The sequence below is a fragment of the Giraffa tippelskirchi genome, chromosome 1 (assembly GCF_054371585.1).
Source record: "Giraffa tippelskirchi isolate mGirTip1 chromosome 1, T2T-mGirTip1v1.2.pri, whole genome shotgun sequence".
Lineage (NCBI taxonomy): Eukaryota > Metazoa > Chordata > Mammalia > Artiodactyla > Giraffidae > Giraffa > Giraffa tippelskirchi.
Window position 1 is genome coordinate 80,392,460 of NC_137275.1, and position 16,485 is coordinate 80,408,944.

General features: G+C 36.3%; 1 protein-coding gene across 50 annotated transcripts in view; it reads left to right on the plus strand.

Annotated features, from left to right (window-relative positions):
• Positions 1 to 16,485, plus strand: part of PDLIM5 (PDZ and LIM domain 5) — a 317,004-nt gene that overhangs the window by 224,187 nt on the left and 76,332 nt on the right. For 49 of the 50 annotated variants that reach the window (XM_081595125.1, XM_081595262.1, XM_081595435.1 and 46 more), the window contains 2 exons: positions 4,740 to 4,912; positions 5,538 to 5,574. In XM_081595125.1, coding sequence (XP_081451251.1) covers positions 4,740 to 4,912; positions 5,538 to 5,574 — 210 coding nt within the window. Of the gene's footprint in view, positions 1 to 1,825; positions 1,856 to 4,739; positions 4,913 to 5,537; positions 5,575 to 16,485 lie in introns of all 50 variants that reach the window. The other variant, XM_081595413.1, reaches the window with a different exon arrangement.

Sequence of the window (16,485 nt, forward strand, 5' to 3'; positions counted from 1 at the left end):
CATTGGCACAGATGCCACTGTGTTGTATGATGGGCTGTTCCACTTGGGCACACTTTCTAAAATTCATGAAAATACCTTTTCAGCATATTAAAATTGACATCTTTAGACTTTAACCAATCAACCCTCTTCTGCTTACCCCTCACCACATCATAGAATATTCTGCCTCTACCCCCACAACTTCATTTTGACATAAAACTTGTTTCTCAAACTTTGCAATGTTCAAATATATTCCTAAGATTTTATTCTGGTCAGAGGAGGTTATTTTGCAGAACTGTTTCTCTACTATTTGAAGTATCAAGGCAGAGGAGAGAATACTTTGCATTGAATAATAAGGCTTAGAGAAGAGTAAATACCCATAAATTACTGAGATTAACTTAATCCCGTGTCTCACCCCCACTCAGCAAAACTCAGCCCTCTCTTGAGTTTATGACACTGACTTTGATGTGGAAATACAGCTTAGCTTCACTGTACAGTCTTAGCATTCAAAGCGGTAGGCACTTTTTCTTACTACATTTATAGTGAATTTTTACTTACTCTGACTAAACTTTATTGTAGTAGAATTGATTCAACAATGTGTTGAGAAACTATATAGAGTTAATACTTGTCTTCTTTATATATAATGGAATGTGAATATATTTCTTTTTAATGATTCGATACTTAATAGGCTATGTGAATGAATTTTATTTTCCCTCTTTAGATGTTATTAACCTAGTTCTTTACCATCTAGCAGACATGCCTTTCTGGGCAGCAATTATGCTGCTGCTGATATAGCACTCTGGAGTTCCTACAAATCAGTTCTAAACTTCCTGGGATTTGCTTGTGCATGAAGGCAGTGGTAATAATAGACAGGGGAGAGTATGAAAATTGAGTAATAGCCCATTATTAATGACCCAGTGCTTCATATGTTTTTCATCATAATTGCCATATTTTAAAAAAATAAGAGGAAATTTTCAAAAATGTATCATTCCTTTGCAATGTATGGTTCAGAATAATTCATCTGAGAAGACTATACTTGTTAATATATACTTGTTATATTATGTGAGAATGAAAGATTTTCTTAGTCTGCTCTAATTTTATTTTTTTAAATTTTTTTTTTATTTATTTCTGCTCTGATTTTAAAAGTGAGTTTAAAATGATCTGTTTCTACATCTGACATCTAATTTATATTTTAATCTCTGACTTTTGTTAGCCACATTGTAGGATAAAATAAATTTTATAGAAACCTAGAAAAAAATATTTGGGGCTTCCTGGTAGCTCAGTAGTAAAGAATCTGCCTGCAGTGCAGGAGACACAGGTTCGATCCCTGGGTCAGGAAAATCCCTTGGAGAAGGAAATGGCAACCCACTCCAGTATTCTTGCCTGGAGAATCCCGTGGAGGAGGCTTGGCGGGCTACAGTCCATGAGGTTGCCAAAGAGTCAGACACGACTTAGCAACTAAACAACAACAAAGAAAATATTTTAAATATTAGATCTTTCTTTCTTGGTATTAGTAACTTGAGGCTTGATCTAGCATTAACACACAAATTATTTTTCAGTGTTTTTGGAAACAAGCAGCATAGATAAAACTGTTATCCAAATAATAACAATGTAATAGAATTTCAACTAACATTTGTTCATTTTTGTTTGTCTGCCTTTTACATAATTATTTTGAAGCATGATGTTTGGTGTAACATCTTAATTTTCATGTAAATTCAGTGTTTTGAATTTTGTTATTTCATTTTTTTCTTCTTTTTTTGGCCTCATCTATGTTTTCCATCATCCTGGGAACTTCAATGTCTTTTCCCCTCTATCACATCTTTTTTTGTGTGTATTATTCCTCCTCCAGTAACCCTGGCACCGTGTAAGTACCTAATCAGTGGTTTCTTTCTAATTTTCATCGTTGTCTCTCTGTAACTTTTCATCTGGCTTTCAACTTAACACCATCAGGAAATTTTATTAGTGTCTTCTCATTGCTTAGCATTTTCAGATATGCTGAGGGAACTAGGAAACTTGTTTTTCACGTTAGAGAACTTCATATGAATTAGTGGGTGTGTTTAGAAAACCCACACTTCTGCAGTGGAAAAGCTTGGCTAAATTTTCAGGAAGATGGATAGGTATTATAGACAGCAGATACTGGAGTCAGAGATGTAGGTGGGGCCTCCCTTGTTTAATATTTTTTTTTAAATTTGAATAAACTTGCTACTTTTAATGTCTATTTTGAAATAAATTATTTGCTCTTGAGAGTTAAGTTTATGTTCTATCCCAAATGAATTTAAAAAGTAAACTTATTCATATTATTCCCTTATTTAATCATAATCATAAGAGTCTAAAGTGTCAAAGCCAGTAAATGTTTAGAAACTTTCTATCACTTGACACAGAACTTAAGCTGTGGTGAATGTCACAGAGTCTAAGATGTGCTATACTTTTTCAAGTGTGTCATAGCTAAAAAATATTCTTAAGTGGTGTCATTTTATTAATCTTAGTGTCTTAGACATTTTTTTCTTTTGTACTTTTATAATCCAAACTTTTTATAGAGTATAAAATACCTGCAACTGGCACCATTTAAGAGTAAACAACACTTACTGATTATAGAGAAATTTAAAACTATAAGTTTAGTAGCTTAAAAATAAAGTTTTTCAAATAATCGCATAAGGTAAAGTGTCTGTTTAGGAATCTGTCAGCGACAGTGTATTTATGAAATAATGTTATTTTCTAATTAAAAAAATGATTTATAAAAGAACTAGGAGATTTTATTCACTATTAGTAAAAGGTATTTCAGGTATTTCACTTCCAGGTTATTGAAATTTTATCATAAATAATAATTTGAATTACAATTAAATATCATTAAATATTAATAGTATTAAAATGCTATTATTAGTATTGTATATAAATACTATTCTGTTATGTGTATATAGATGATTTATATACATCTATAAATATATATATTCCTATTGCCCACCAGGCTCCTCTGTCCATGGAATTCTCCAGGCAAGAATGTTGGAATGGGTAGCCATTCCCTTCCCAACCCAGGGATGGAACTAGGGTCTCCTGCATTGCAGGCAGATTCTTTACAGTCTGAGCCACCAGGGAAGTTCTAGATGATTTATAGTCTTAGAATATGCATTGCAGATAATTTTTCTAGTAATCATAAAAGAACACCATTATGTGATTACTTTTTGTTACCTACTCCGGAAAGCATTTTACCTACTTTACCTATCTTATTATTTCTCAAAACAACCCTTTCAGGTAGATAAAATCCCCATTTCTTAGAAGGGAAATACTGAAACTTGGAGAAGTTAAATAACTTGCATAAAATGTATACTGAATAGAAGATGTATGCTTAGAACTATCGTCTGACTGCACAGCTAGAGTTAACATTAATTCTGTCATGTCACTGGGGCAAAAATGTGTACTGTGACAGGTTTTGATTGTATCCCTGTTAAAATGACAGCAGTCGTGTGGCATCCTGACAGCAATGTGATTTTCTAGCCGTGAGTTAATCTAACAGATGTTGCCATGCATATCTGACACTCTGAGGGCACTTTCTCTGCTTGGATCTTGTGCTGGGTGTCTGCTAGTTCATACTCAGGTTCCTATTTCTCTTCTGAGTTGAAACTCAAAGTTCACTAGTATTTATCCTATTTTGCCTGGAGATGTTGAGAAGGGGGAGTATTTATAAAGTTACCTAGATCTTAAAGTGTTAAAATAAGGTACATTGTAAATTCCTTAATATTTATGCTTTCTTAGTAGAAAAATGAATATTCTTAGCACATTCAAGGTTCTTGAACTCTGTAGTTTGCAAATTCTTTTATATATATCATTTCATTTAACCCTGAAGACAGTGCTACTTTGTGTGTGATATTTTTATTTTATAAATGAAAAAATTGAGATTCAGTGAGATTGACTTGTCCAAAATTATGTATTTGAAAAGTGACAGAGCCACGATTTGTATCTTGGTCTTCTGATAAATATTTCATTCGTTTTCATTTCATTTGTGTAACACTACATCTCTTCACATTGATGATCCTGCACCTAACTTTGTTTAGGGTGAGGGATATCTGTACACATAAATGAGAGTACTGTTGAAAATAACAGTTCTGATCCTTTTCAAAATTGTGTTTGGAATTGCTGATTTGGCCTGTACTAAATTATTTGTGGCTCTTGGGCCTAGTGATGAAAGGATCATTTAATTTTGTGAAAGCCAACACATTTTAGCAGCATAGGGGTATTTAACCATGCTTGGGAATATAATTCATATCTGTTTTCTTAGCCAGAAGATGAATAATACAAGTAATTTTGAATTGTTTGATTTTAATTACTGTAGACTTTGCAGTTTCTTATTATTTTCCTTCTTTTCTTATTCTTTTCTTTTCCTTTTCTTCATGTTGGAAATCTCTCTTCTGCTGCCTTCTTCTGTCAATTAAAAGGAAAATCCCACCCAAACGGTAACCTTTCTGTTGAATAGACATTTATACTATAATTTTATGTTATCATATAAGTACCTTTTTTTAAACTTAAAAAGCCTAGTATACTTTTTAAAAGGATGCTTTTTTTTAAAAGAAAAAAATGTGAGTATACCTGAAAGTCAGACATGACTGAGCATGCACACACACGTCACACATACTTGAAAAAAGCAAAATATACAAAAGGAACATTGAGGCTTAAATGTATAACTTATAAATAATATGGGAGGGGATATTTTAGCCTTAATGTAATTAAAAATATTTTAATCTTTTTCTTTTTTTCCTTTTTAACTCTAGCCCACCAAGAAAACACATTATGGATCGTAATACCGAGTTTTATCACATACCTACTCACAGCGATGCCAGCAAGAAGAGACTGATTGAGGATACTGAAGACTGGCGTCCGAGGACTGGAACGACTCAGTCTCGTTCTTTCCGAATCCTTGCCCAGATCACTGGGACTGAACATTGTAAGTAAATAGCTAGGGATTCTAAGGGTTGAACATTTTTTTGCCACAGAGAGTAGCGTTTAGACTGCTGGACAGTTACTGGAAATAGTAATATTCCTGAAACAGTTTGCTTTTACATTATGCCTAGTGGTACTGTAACGGAGAAGGCAATGGCACCCCACTCCAGTACTCTTGCCTGGAAAATCCCATGGATGGAGGAGCCTGGTAGGCTGCAGTCCATGGGGTCGCTAGGAGTCGGAGACGACTAAGCGACTTTCCCTTTCATGCACTGGAGAAGAAAATGGCAACCCACTCCAGTGTTCTTGCCTGGAGAATCCCAGGGACCGGGGAGCCTGTTGGGCTGCCGTCTATGGGGTCACGCAGAGTCGGACACGACTGAAGCGACTTAGCAGCAGCTTAGCAGCAGTGGTACTGTAAATAAGCAGCCAGTCCAGAAGAGTTATGTTAAAAAAGTATAGAAATATTAATAGTTGTAGTACTAACTACAGTACAGTCAATAACAGTATAGTGATAAGGAATTTTTTAGTGGCTCTGGTAACTTAACCATTTGGTATTAATTGATAAAGGTAATTGCTTAAAAGTTAAAAAAGCTAACTGACGTTGGACATTGCTTATTTTATTTCAGTGAAAGAGTCTGAAGCTGATCATACAAAGAAGGCAAAGTAAGTGGTCCATTTTTTTGTAAATTGAATGCTTTCCTTTTATGAATGGTCTCTGTTTTTGTTTTTCACCTTTTCAAGGGAATAGTATGGCATTTTGTCTTTACAACTAGGGGCTTAACTTGGGTGCCTTTTGTGGTACTTAAATACACGATTTAGAGGTTTTTCATTTAGTTGATAATGTCTGAATTTTTTGTCTGCGGCCTGTTTTCTTCAGTATCAAAGTAAGTGGGCAGAAGGGTATGTTTGGGGGTGCTTTGCTAACACTGCAGATCTCTGTGAATGAGTTCATGTGTCTTGCAGTTGCTTTATTTGGGGAACAAAAATTGAAGTTTCCAAGAGGGGTCTATAGATTAATTTCCATATTTCTAAAAATGCTCTACTCTTAACATCTTTGCTATTAAATCAAACAGCTCTGTGAGATTAAGCTTTTAGAAGGCATGTTTTCTGCATGGTGATCTAAATGTAGAAACTTTTCTTTCTCTTTCTTACAACTCTTCTATCAATCTCTTTCTCTTTTTTCTTTTCTTTTTATTTCCACAGGGAAAAGATACCCCTTCACGTCTTTAGTCCCAAATACACAAAATTACGTGACTGGCACCATGAAGTTTCAGCACGTGCTCTTAACGTACAGTGATTTCTGAGGCTTGCCCCCCCCTCCCCCAGCAGGCAGCACATACCTTTTCATTCACTTGTTCTTTTTCTCCAACTTCTTAGCCAAATCTGTATTAAATTTGCCTTATGGAAGAAAAAATAGAACCTCTCTATACTTTTCTAACCATTTCCTGATGTTTCAAAAACAAGGAGGATGAACATGTTTTGTGCTATTTGGTAGCCCACAAATGTTAAACCAAGAGAGAACAGTAAGGAGCTAGATTGAGTCAATGGATTTACATATGTTTTTATTGTTTTTATGGGAGTAACCTTGGAAAAGGAATTCTTTTCATAAGTAGAGTTGGGTTGGTTGGTTGAAGCAGAGGCAGATGAGCAAGTAATGTCCTTGTGTAATTGGGAGAATACTTTCTTTATGTTATTAAAACATTTCCCAAGGTTACTTTTAAGTTCATTATTATGTAATGTTCAAAGTGGGTTGTAAACGCTTCTAAGTAAGCAAATATAGAGGCAAGATAAAATAGAAATGACTTTATTAGAATAGAGTTTATTATAATTTGGGTGTGTTTTAAAGGAAGAGCTATTGATGATGGCTGTCTGAAGAGCAGGAGGCCCAGATTTGGCTCCTAAAAAAGGAAAGAAGAGAATTCTGCCCCTATTTGCAGTGGGGAAATAAAGTGCTGTTTTGGTGTGGTTAGTTTTAAAAGTCCTATTCTCTACCAAAGGAAGTATCTCTAAGCTTGTGGTTATGTTTAGGGTATAAACAACTTCTAGGTATTAACTAGTAACATATAGACAAGATAGCTTTGCTTTATTTCTAAAACAGGATAAATGAACATAAAATAAATTGCAATATGAATGATTCTTTACGTGACATCAGAGCAATAGTTTACTTAGTGATATAAACAATTGTGCATTGTTGCTCTTTCTAGGAATCTCTGTTTTGGGAGATACATGCAAGCTAAATATCTGACGAGAAATGCTTTCTATCTTGTAATATAATGTATTATATATTAGATTAAATTCAATAATGAATGCGTTTTGAAGTTTGGAAAAGTATTGTAATAAAGTTGCCTTTAACTTAGTTTTGTAGTTGTTTTTTGTTTCCTTGAAGTTAGTAACTAACTATCTAAGACTTTACAGTACCACTTGGGTAAAATAAATATTCCTCTTGATATTATTTTGGAATATGTTTTTTTAATTTTGTGAGAGTGCTAAAATGTGAGCATAGAATATGACAAAGAAACATATTTTTTCTGTGCATTGTTACATTATTTTATATAACATCTTATGTGAGAAACAGGTAAGAATAGGTTGGGGCACAACATAGAATTAGGTTTGTGTGAAAATTATTACTGAAGCATCTTTGTCTTCAATCAAGGTTCCATTTTTATTTTTCCAGGTTTTCTTGATTTTAATGTCATTGTAGGATAGGGAAACTGCCTCATAATTTGGAGAAACTAACATTAATTTCAGTTAGTGATTACTGTTTAAATTTGGCATGCCAAATGTGTTTTTAAAAATAATTCTAGGATTTATCTGTGTTCATTTGTACTACAATACTTTTCTTTCTTTTAATTGTATCAGTTCTTCAGATGCTGCTTATGATTTAATGTTTCTGACATCAGTCCCAATTGCTACTGTGTCTCTGGCCTCTATAAGAAAACCTATTTTCTTAGACCAGGTTTTCATATACCCTATAATTCTACACTAATCTCAGGGGATGATGCTTGAAAAAAGTCAAGTTCTCATGAAAATAAATGGTCTTAGGTAGAGTAAACATGGTATCTTACAAGAATCAGATTTCTAGAATAAACTTCAGAGTTGAGAGAAAGAGCTACTAGAAAGAGAGTTTTAGATAAAGAAAATAATTTTTCCTTAATAAAGAAAAGAGAACATATGTATGTAAAATCATATAACTTGAAATAGGTGCCATTGAAAAGTAGAGTTTTAATACCATACCTAATAAAAATAAAATACTTAATGTCTCATTGAAACCATAGATTTAGATAAATGGAGTGATCCATATGAGTATGCGGGTAAATAGATGGATTGCAAAGGATATTCTGTTTGACCCTGTCAGAGGTTGAATTCCTGTGCTCAGTTAATCTCCTGGGACATCTTATATTCCAAGCTTAAAAGCTAGCCAAAAATTATAAAAATGTCTTGCAAAAATATTGTTGTAAGTCTAGTGACCTAATTTATAGCTTGTTTTTGTTTGCCTCTTTTCAACAGACTTTCTTTATCAACAGGCTTGTTTTTCATGTAAAATTGGATATGTTACTCTTAAGAATTTTCACCATATTTTTCTTTTAATATTTTAACAGCCAGAAGATAGAATGACTCCCACATAGTCAATCTTTTTTTTTGTTACCTTGAAAAACAATTATTTGTGGAGACAAAAACCTACTCATTTTGTACATTCTTATGCCCTTTAGGAAAACTCAGATAAAAACAGACCTAGAGAGCTTGTTTAATAAAAGTTGTGATGTTAAGAAAGAGAGTTTTCTTTTATTCATGTTTTAATTTTTCAGAAATGTAGGATGAATTGATTTCCCCAAATAACTTTGCAGTTGTTGTAGTTGCTGGTATATATTTAAAATATTATAAATTGTAAATATTTATTTGTTGCCTACTTTCATTCTTTCACACGAGTAGTTACTGAATTCCGGGAACTGCTATGTGCTAAGGATTCAGGAGTAAATAGCAGATAAAAATGTAAACAAGATAATCTGTGATAATTGAGTTACCAAGATAGTAAGTTGATATAAAGGAAATCTGGTTTAGACAGGGTGGGATCACTTAAATTGTGTGGAGGGACAGGGGAGCCTGGCAAAGAGCACATGACTTGAGCACCTTATCACACATGTACACATTGAGGAGATGACCTTAATGGCATTGCCTGAGGGAGGAAAAGGAGTCAGTTCAGCTCAGTTCAGTTCAGTCAGTCCTGTCCGACTCTTTGCGACCCCATGAACCGCAGCACGCCAGGCCTCCTTGTCCATCACCAACTCCCTGAGTCCACCCAAACCCATGTCCATCAAGTCGGCGATGCCATTCAGCTATCTCATCCTCTGTCGTCCCCTTCTCCTCCTGCCCCCAATCTTTCCCAGCATCAGGGTCTTTTCCAATGAGTCAGCTATTCGCATCAGGTGGCCAAAGTATTGGAGCTTCAGCTTCAACATCAGTCCTTCAGTGAACACCCAGGACTGATCTCCTTTAGGATGGACTGGTTGGATCTCCTTGCAGTCCAAGGGACTCTCAAGAGTCTTCTCCAACACCACAGTTCAAAAGCATCAATTCTTCAGCGCTCAGCTTTCTTTATAGTCCAACTCTCATATCCATGGTTTTTATCCACAGGAAAAACCATAGCCTTGACTAGATGGACCTTTGCTAGAAAAGTAATGTCTCTGCTTTTTAATATGCTGTCTAGGTTGGTCATAACTTTCCTTCCAAGGAGTAAGAGTCTTTTAATTTCAAGGCTGCAGTCACCATCTGCAGTGATTTTGGAGCCCAGAAAAATAAAGTCAGCCACTGTTTCCACTGTTTCCTCATCTATCTGCCATGAAGTGATGGGACCGGATGCCATGATCTTAGTTTTCTGAATGTTGAGCTTTAAGCCAACTTTTTCATTCTCCTCTTACCCTTTCATCAAGAGGCTCTTTAGTTCTTCTTCACTTTCTGCCATAAGGATGGTGTCATCTACATATCTGAGGTTACTGATATTTCTCCCGGCAATCTGGATTCTAGCTTGTGCTTCTTCCAGCCCAGCGTTTCTCATGATGTACTCTGCATATAAGTTAAATAAGCAGGGTGACAATATACAGCCTTGACGTACTCCTTTTCCTATTTGGAACCAGTCTGTTGTTCCATGTCCAGTTCTAACTGTTGTTTCCTGACCTGCATACAGGTTTCTCAAGAGGCAGGTCAGATGGTCTGGTATTCCCATCTCTTTCAGAATTTTCCACAGTTTATTGTGATCCACACAGTCAAAGTCTTTGGCATAGTCAATAAAGCAGAAATAGATGTTTTTCTGGAACTCTCTTGCTTTGTTGATGATCCAGCAGATATTGGCAATTTGATCTCTGGTTCCTCTGCCTTTTCTAAAACCAGCTTGAACATCTGGAAGTTCACGGTTCACGTATTGCTGAAGCCTGGCTTGGAGAATTTTGAGCATTACTTTACTAGTGTGTGAGATGAGTGCAATTGTGCGGTGGTTTGAACATTCTTTGGCATTGCCTTTCTTTGGGATTAGAATGAAAACTGACCTTTTCCAGTCCTGTGGCCACTGCTGAGTTCTCCAGATTTGCTGGCATATTTAGTACAGCACTTTCACAACGTCATCTTTCAAGATTTGAAATAGCTCAACTGGAATTCCATCACCTCCACTAGCTTTGTTCGTAGTTATGCTTCCTAAGGCCCACTTGACTTCACATTCCAGGATGTCTGGCTCTAGGTGAGTGATCACACCATCGTGGTTGTCTCGGTCATGAAGAACTTTTTTGTACAATTCTTCTGTGTATTCTTGCCACCTCTTCTTAATATCTTCTGCTTCTGTTAGGTCCCTACCATTTCTGTCCTTTATTGAGCCCATCTTTGCATGAAATGTTCCCTTGGTATCTCTAATTTTCTTGAAAAGATCTCTAGTCTTTCCCATTCTATTGTTTTCATCTATTTCTTTGTATGGATCGCTGAGGAAGGCTTTCTTATCTCTCCTTACTATTCTTTGAAACTCTGAATTCAAATGGGTATATCTTTCCTTTTTTCCTTTGCTTTCGCTTCCCGTTTTTTCACAGCTATTTATAAGGCCTCCTCAGACAGCCATTTTGCTTTTTTGCATTTCTTTTTCTTGGGGATGGTCTTGATTCCTGTCTCCTGTACAATGTCACGAACCTCCATCCATAGTTCATCAGGCATTCTGTCTATCAGATCTAGTCCTTTAAATCTATTTCTTACTTCTACTGTATAATCATAAGGGATTTGATTTAGGTCATACCTGAATGGTCTAGTGATTTTCTCCACTTTCTTCAATTTCAGTCTGAATTTTGCAATAAGGAGTTCATGATATGAGCCACAGTCATCTCCCGGTCTTGTTTTTGCTGACTGTATAGAGCTTCTCCATCTTTGGCTGCAAAGAATATAATCAGTCTGATTTCGGTGTTGACCGTCTGGTGATGTACATGCGTAGAGTCTTCTCTTGTGTTGTTAGAAGAGGGTTTTTGCTATGACCAGTGCATTCTCTTGGCAGAACTCTATTAGCCTTTGCCCTGCTTCATTCAACCAGATGATTTTATGACTTGGGATGAGTGCTGAAGACAGAGGAAAGAAGTGTGAAAACCCCAAAGTGGAAAGAAGCGTAGCAAGTATACAAAACAGAAAGAACAGTGTGACCAGAATGTGGTATGTGAGGGGGGAAGCATGATACACAACATAACTCTTAATCCATATAGACAAATAAATTATGTTCCCAATACTGTCCACAGCATTTTAAATGGAAAGTTTAAAGGTGATTATCATACCTGAACACTTACAAGTAAAATTAGAAAATGAAGAATCAGGAAGGTAATCAACTTTGTAAATAAAGTTTACTCCACATAATTAGTGCCAGCCCTGATCAATGTAATGCATTTCCCATTGAGATCTATTGAAGATGAAAAAAGGGAGACATTAATGTATATTGCAACTTATTTGTAGGGAACAGAATGCCCCGAAACACACGTAAAGTCACTTAAAAACAAAACTTTTATATATAGAAATGTAGCATATAGTGCTCTATTCATAATTTAGTGATGAATTAGACAGTTTAGTCCTGTGTAAAAAACTGTCTTGGTTTTCACATATCACTGCAGCTGTAGACATCCCTGTTCCAAGCCTTCCTGGAGCTGCCCACCTGCAGTGAAGTGATCGGAGGGAGGGTGGGGAGGAAGCCTGGCCATTGCAGCACGGATAGGGCTGAACTGGAGGGTACACGCTGGCTCTGTTACATCTCAGGTTGAACCTCACTTGTACCTGTTCTCTTCAGTGTGGTTCTGGTCTTCACCTTCTCATCATTCATTTTGGGACACTTCTCATTGCTTCTCCTTACATCTCAGGCCAGATTACAAACACCATTTAGGGAAATCATTAGTGAAAGATCAGTTTAGGGCAGCCTGAAACGTGTGTGGAATTCAAAAGAAAAATATGTTTACTTTTCTTTGCCTTGAGAAAAGGATGTCTGTTTGCCAATTACATCAGAAATACCCTGGGAGTAATAAGTAGGTAAAGGTATTTCTATTATAAATAACTTTTACTTCCTACCTTGGTGTTTGTAGTGTTTTATTTTTTATCCTTGAAATAAAGCAGTTTTACTGGCAAAAAAAAAAAGGAGAAAGCAATCAGATATAATCAGGGCTATAGGAATGAATTAATGAAATAAGCTTCAAAACAAAAAAAAATTAACTCTGAATAAACGTGATAAGATCTTGTAACTAATAAACAGTACTTAATAAATTTTTTATATTATAATTTTCCATATGGAACATTTTGGAATCAAATGTATAAGCCACATAATACATTTTATTTGAACACCTCTGCTGTTTCCTTTACGTCTTTAAAGTGTGAAAGTGAAAGTCGCTGAGTCCTGTCCGACTCTTTGCTACCCCATGGATTATACAGTCCATGGAGTTCTCTAGGCCAGAATACCGGAGTGGGTAGCCTTCCCTTCTCCAAGAGATCTTCCCAACCCAGAGATTGAACCCAGGTCTCCTGCATTACAGGAAGATTCTTTACCAGCTGAGCCACAAGGGACATCTTTAAAAATTCACCTCTAATTCTTCTCTCCTGGAAGGGATACTGCTGCTGAGTGACCTTTGGAAATGTATGGGATAAACAGAGATCTCACAATTACAGGAGGGTGCTACTGGGGGCCAGGGGAAGAAGTGTCTTCAAGTGCTCTGAATAATTCCACAGAACCAAGCATCATCTTCCCAAAAGAACAGTGGAATGCCACTGAGGACGGTGGGGCCGAGTGCAAATGCTTCTCTTCCAAGATCATCTTATTCGCCGTTCTAGCCACAGGTTCTAACCCACAGTGCCCCACCCCGACCCCCACTTCCTTTTCTAATTTGTGTTACAGATATTTGTCTACATATCCTACATCTCCAACTAGAATTTGAGCTCCTTGAATATAGAAGTCTTAGTGTAACATAAATTGAAGGGAGAAAGTATTCTAATAGGCATGCTATTTCTTCCTAGACATTTATACATAAATGTATTTGTAAACATAAATATTTAAGTATATAAACATAGTTGCTTTCTGAACAATGTAGGGGGTGCCAACCTCCTATACAGTCAAAAATACACATATAACTTTTCAGTCAGCCCTCTCTTTCTGTGGTTCTGCATTCTTGGATTCAGCCAAGATAGATTGGGTAGTACTACAGTATGTATTTAGTAAAAAAAAAAATCCACTTGTAAGTGGACCAGTGCAGTTCAGATTCGTGTGTTCAAGGGTCAACTGTATATAAATATACAAATTCTATTTGCAAGTGGGTGGTTACAGTGTAAACTTCATCTCTAATGAACTCCTTCTTAGTCAGCTGAGGCTGCTATAACAAGATATCCAGGCTTGATGACTTAAACAACAGAAATTAATTTTCTCACAGTTTTAAAAGGTATAAGTTCAAGACCAAGGTGCTAGCAGGGTAGGTTTCTGGTGAGGCATGCCATGACTGGCTGAAAGCTGGCCAGCTTGTCTCTGTGTCCTCGCAAAAAGTGAGAGCTATGGGTGCCTGTCTCTTGTGTTCCTTTGAGGACACCAGTCGTCTTGGATTAGAACCTCAACCATTATGACCTCATTTAACCTTAATTACCTCCTTGTAAACCCTGTCGCAAAAATACTGTTGCATTAGGTGTTAGGGCTTCAACATGAATTTAGAGGAAGGACACAATTCAGTCCATAATACACACCAGCTACCTTTCTATACTAATATTCATTTTGACAAATTAGCATTTAGAAAAAGCTATTCTAAAGTAGAGTCACTGACTTAGACCCAGTTGGAAGTACTATTGTTATCTCTGTTGTGGTGCCTCCTTTTCTGATTGGGATGCTAAGTATTTGTCTCCATGTCCTATATCCATAACTAGAGTGTAAGCTAGCTTTTTGTGAACACAAGTGAACACTAGCTTTTTGTGTTCTTCACCACCCCCATATTTGGCTCTAATTAGCACTAACTATGGCACCCCACTCCAGTACTCTTGCCTGGAAAATCCCATGGATGGAGGAGCCTGTTAGGCTGCAGTCCATGGGGTCGCTAAGAGTCAGACATGACTGACCGATTTCACTTTCACTTTTCACTTTCATACATTGGAGAAGGAAATGGCAACCCACTCCAGTGTTCTTGCCTGGAGAATCCCAGGGACGGCGGAGCCTGGTGGGCTGCCATCTATGGGGTCGCACAGAGTCGGACACGACTGAGGTGACTTAGCAGTAGCAGCACTAACTAATGGTACCAATTATATATAATTGCATATTTCTCCAATTCTCCGTTCAGTTTTAGAGAAATTGTTTGTAACAGATTTTACATAACTTTTAATTGAGTAAAAATTCAGAATAGGGTCAAAGCTTCATAAGAATATCAAGGAATTAATATCTATAGTGAGGGTAAGATAGAGCCATACCTAAGCTGCTTGGAAGGAGAATTGTTTTGCTATGGGCAATCTAACTGGCAAAGTTGATTCTCTTCCCTTGCTATTATCTGTTGCTATATCTGTGGAAGATATTAAGTGAACATTTGTTTGTTAATCCATGTTCCTTTCTGGTTTGGGTCTGTTTTAACATGAATAACTCCGTGACTGCTGTGAGGTGACAATAATGACCATTGTTAGAAATAGGCATGTGAAATGCTTAGTGCTCCAATTGGAAAAGCCAACAGAAATTTTATCATTACTAAGGAAATGTTTCAAGTTAAAAATATAATCTAAAACACTGATAAAAAAAACAGCCTCCATATTATCAGATGTACTGAAAACTAATATTAATATGTGGCCTACCATAATAGAGAATTATTGAAGGCCATAGATAATTTTATTTTAAGTTAATTCTTTTAGAAACATATATACCTAAAATACATCATTGTGTCAAGCACCATACAAAGGGTGATTTTTCTTGACTCACTATTTTCTCAGTTTCTACTATATGTAGTAAAATATTTATCTAATAATTTAAAATTTTTTATGCATGTATAGAAGATCCCCTGGAGAAGGGAATGGCTACCTACTCCATTATTCTTGCCTGGAGAACTCCATGGACAGAGGAGCCTTCCAGGCTATAGTCCATGGAGTTGTAAAGATTCCAACATGTAGTCCATGGAGTGTAAAGATTTCACTTTCATAGGTCTATATAAATAAGTATAAAGTAGTATTTTGAGGGCTTCCCTCCTAACTCAGTCGGTGAAGTATCTGCCTGCAATGCAGGAGACCCAGGTTCTATTCCTGGATCAGGCAGATCCCTTGGAGAAGGTAATGGCAGCCCACTCCAGTATTTTTGCCTGGAGAATCCTCAAGGACAAAGGAGCCAGGTAGGCTACAGTCCATAGGGTTGTGAGAGTCAGACATGACTTAACGACTGAACCACCAAACTACCACCAAAGTAGTATTTTAGTTTAGCAAAAAAGATTTCTAAAATTATCATGACCAAAACATACTTTCATTAGTCTTTGTTTTTTCTCTCCCTCTTGTTCAAGTAATGGTGGGTTCTGATTTTCCACAGATTATGGTGAAGAATTAATGTGTCATGTGGTTTCCCAATTTCTAAAGACTTAAGTATACTCACCAAGGGAAGAGTGACTGCCTCTCCCTTTAGCTAGAAAACAGTTCAAACTCCATTCACCAGTTATATTACACAAAACTGAAGTGGTTATGGGGGGAAAAAATCTTCTAGGCTGGCCCTTGGCACTAACTAATATCCCTGTGATTTTTCAGTTGAAGGCCATCAGAACAGATGTTACTTCTTGAACAGAAACTTGTCACCTTTGTACATTCATTGAAAATTTAGACAGCAGAACCTACATAAATTTTTCCAAACAGGCTCATTTTACAGCCAGTTTTTAAAACATTTTAGGTTATTCACAGATATTCACAGGATCCACATAAAAGATTTTTTTTAATTTATTTATTTATTTAGCCTCTCGGCTTGTTGGATGTTAGTTCCCTTATCAGGGATTGAACCCGGGCCCTCGGCAGTGAAAGTGTAGAAATAGATTAATGAAGAAACACAGTTTGCTAACCTGTGCATGTCTTCATTATTGCTGTTTTCACAAATAT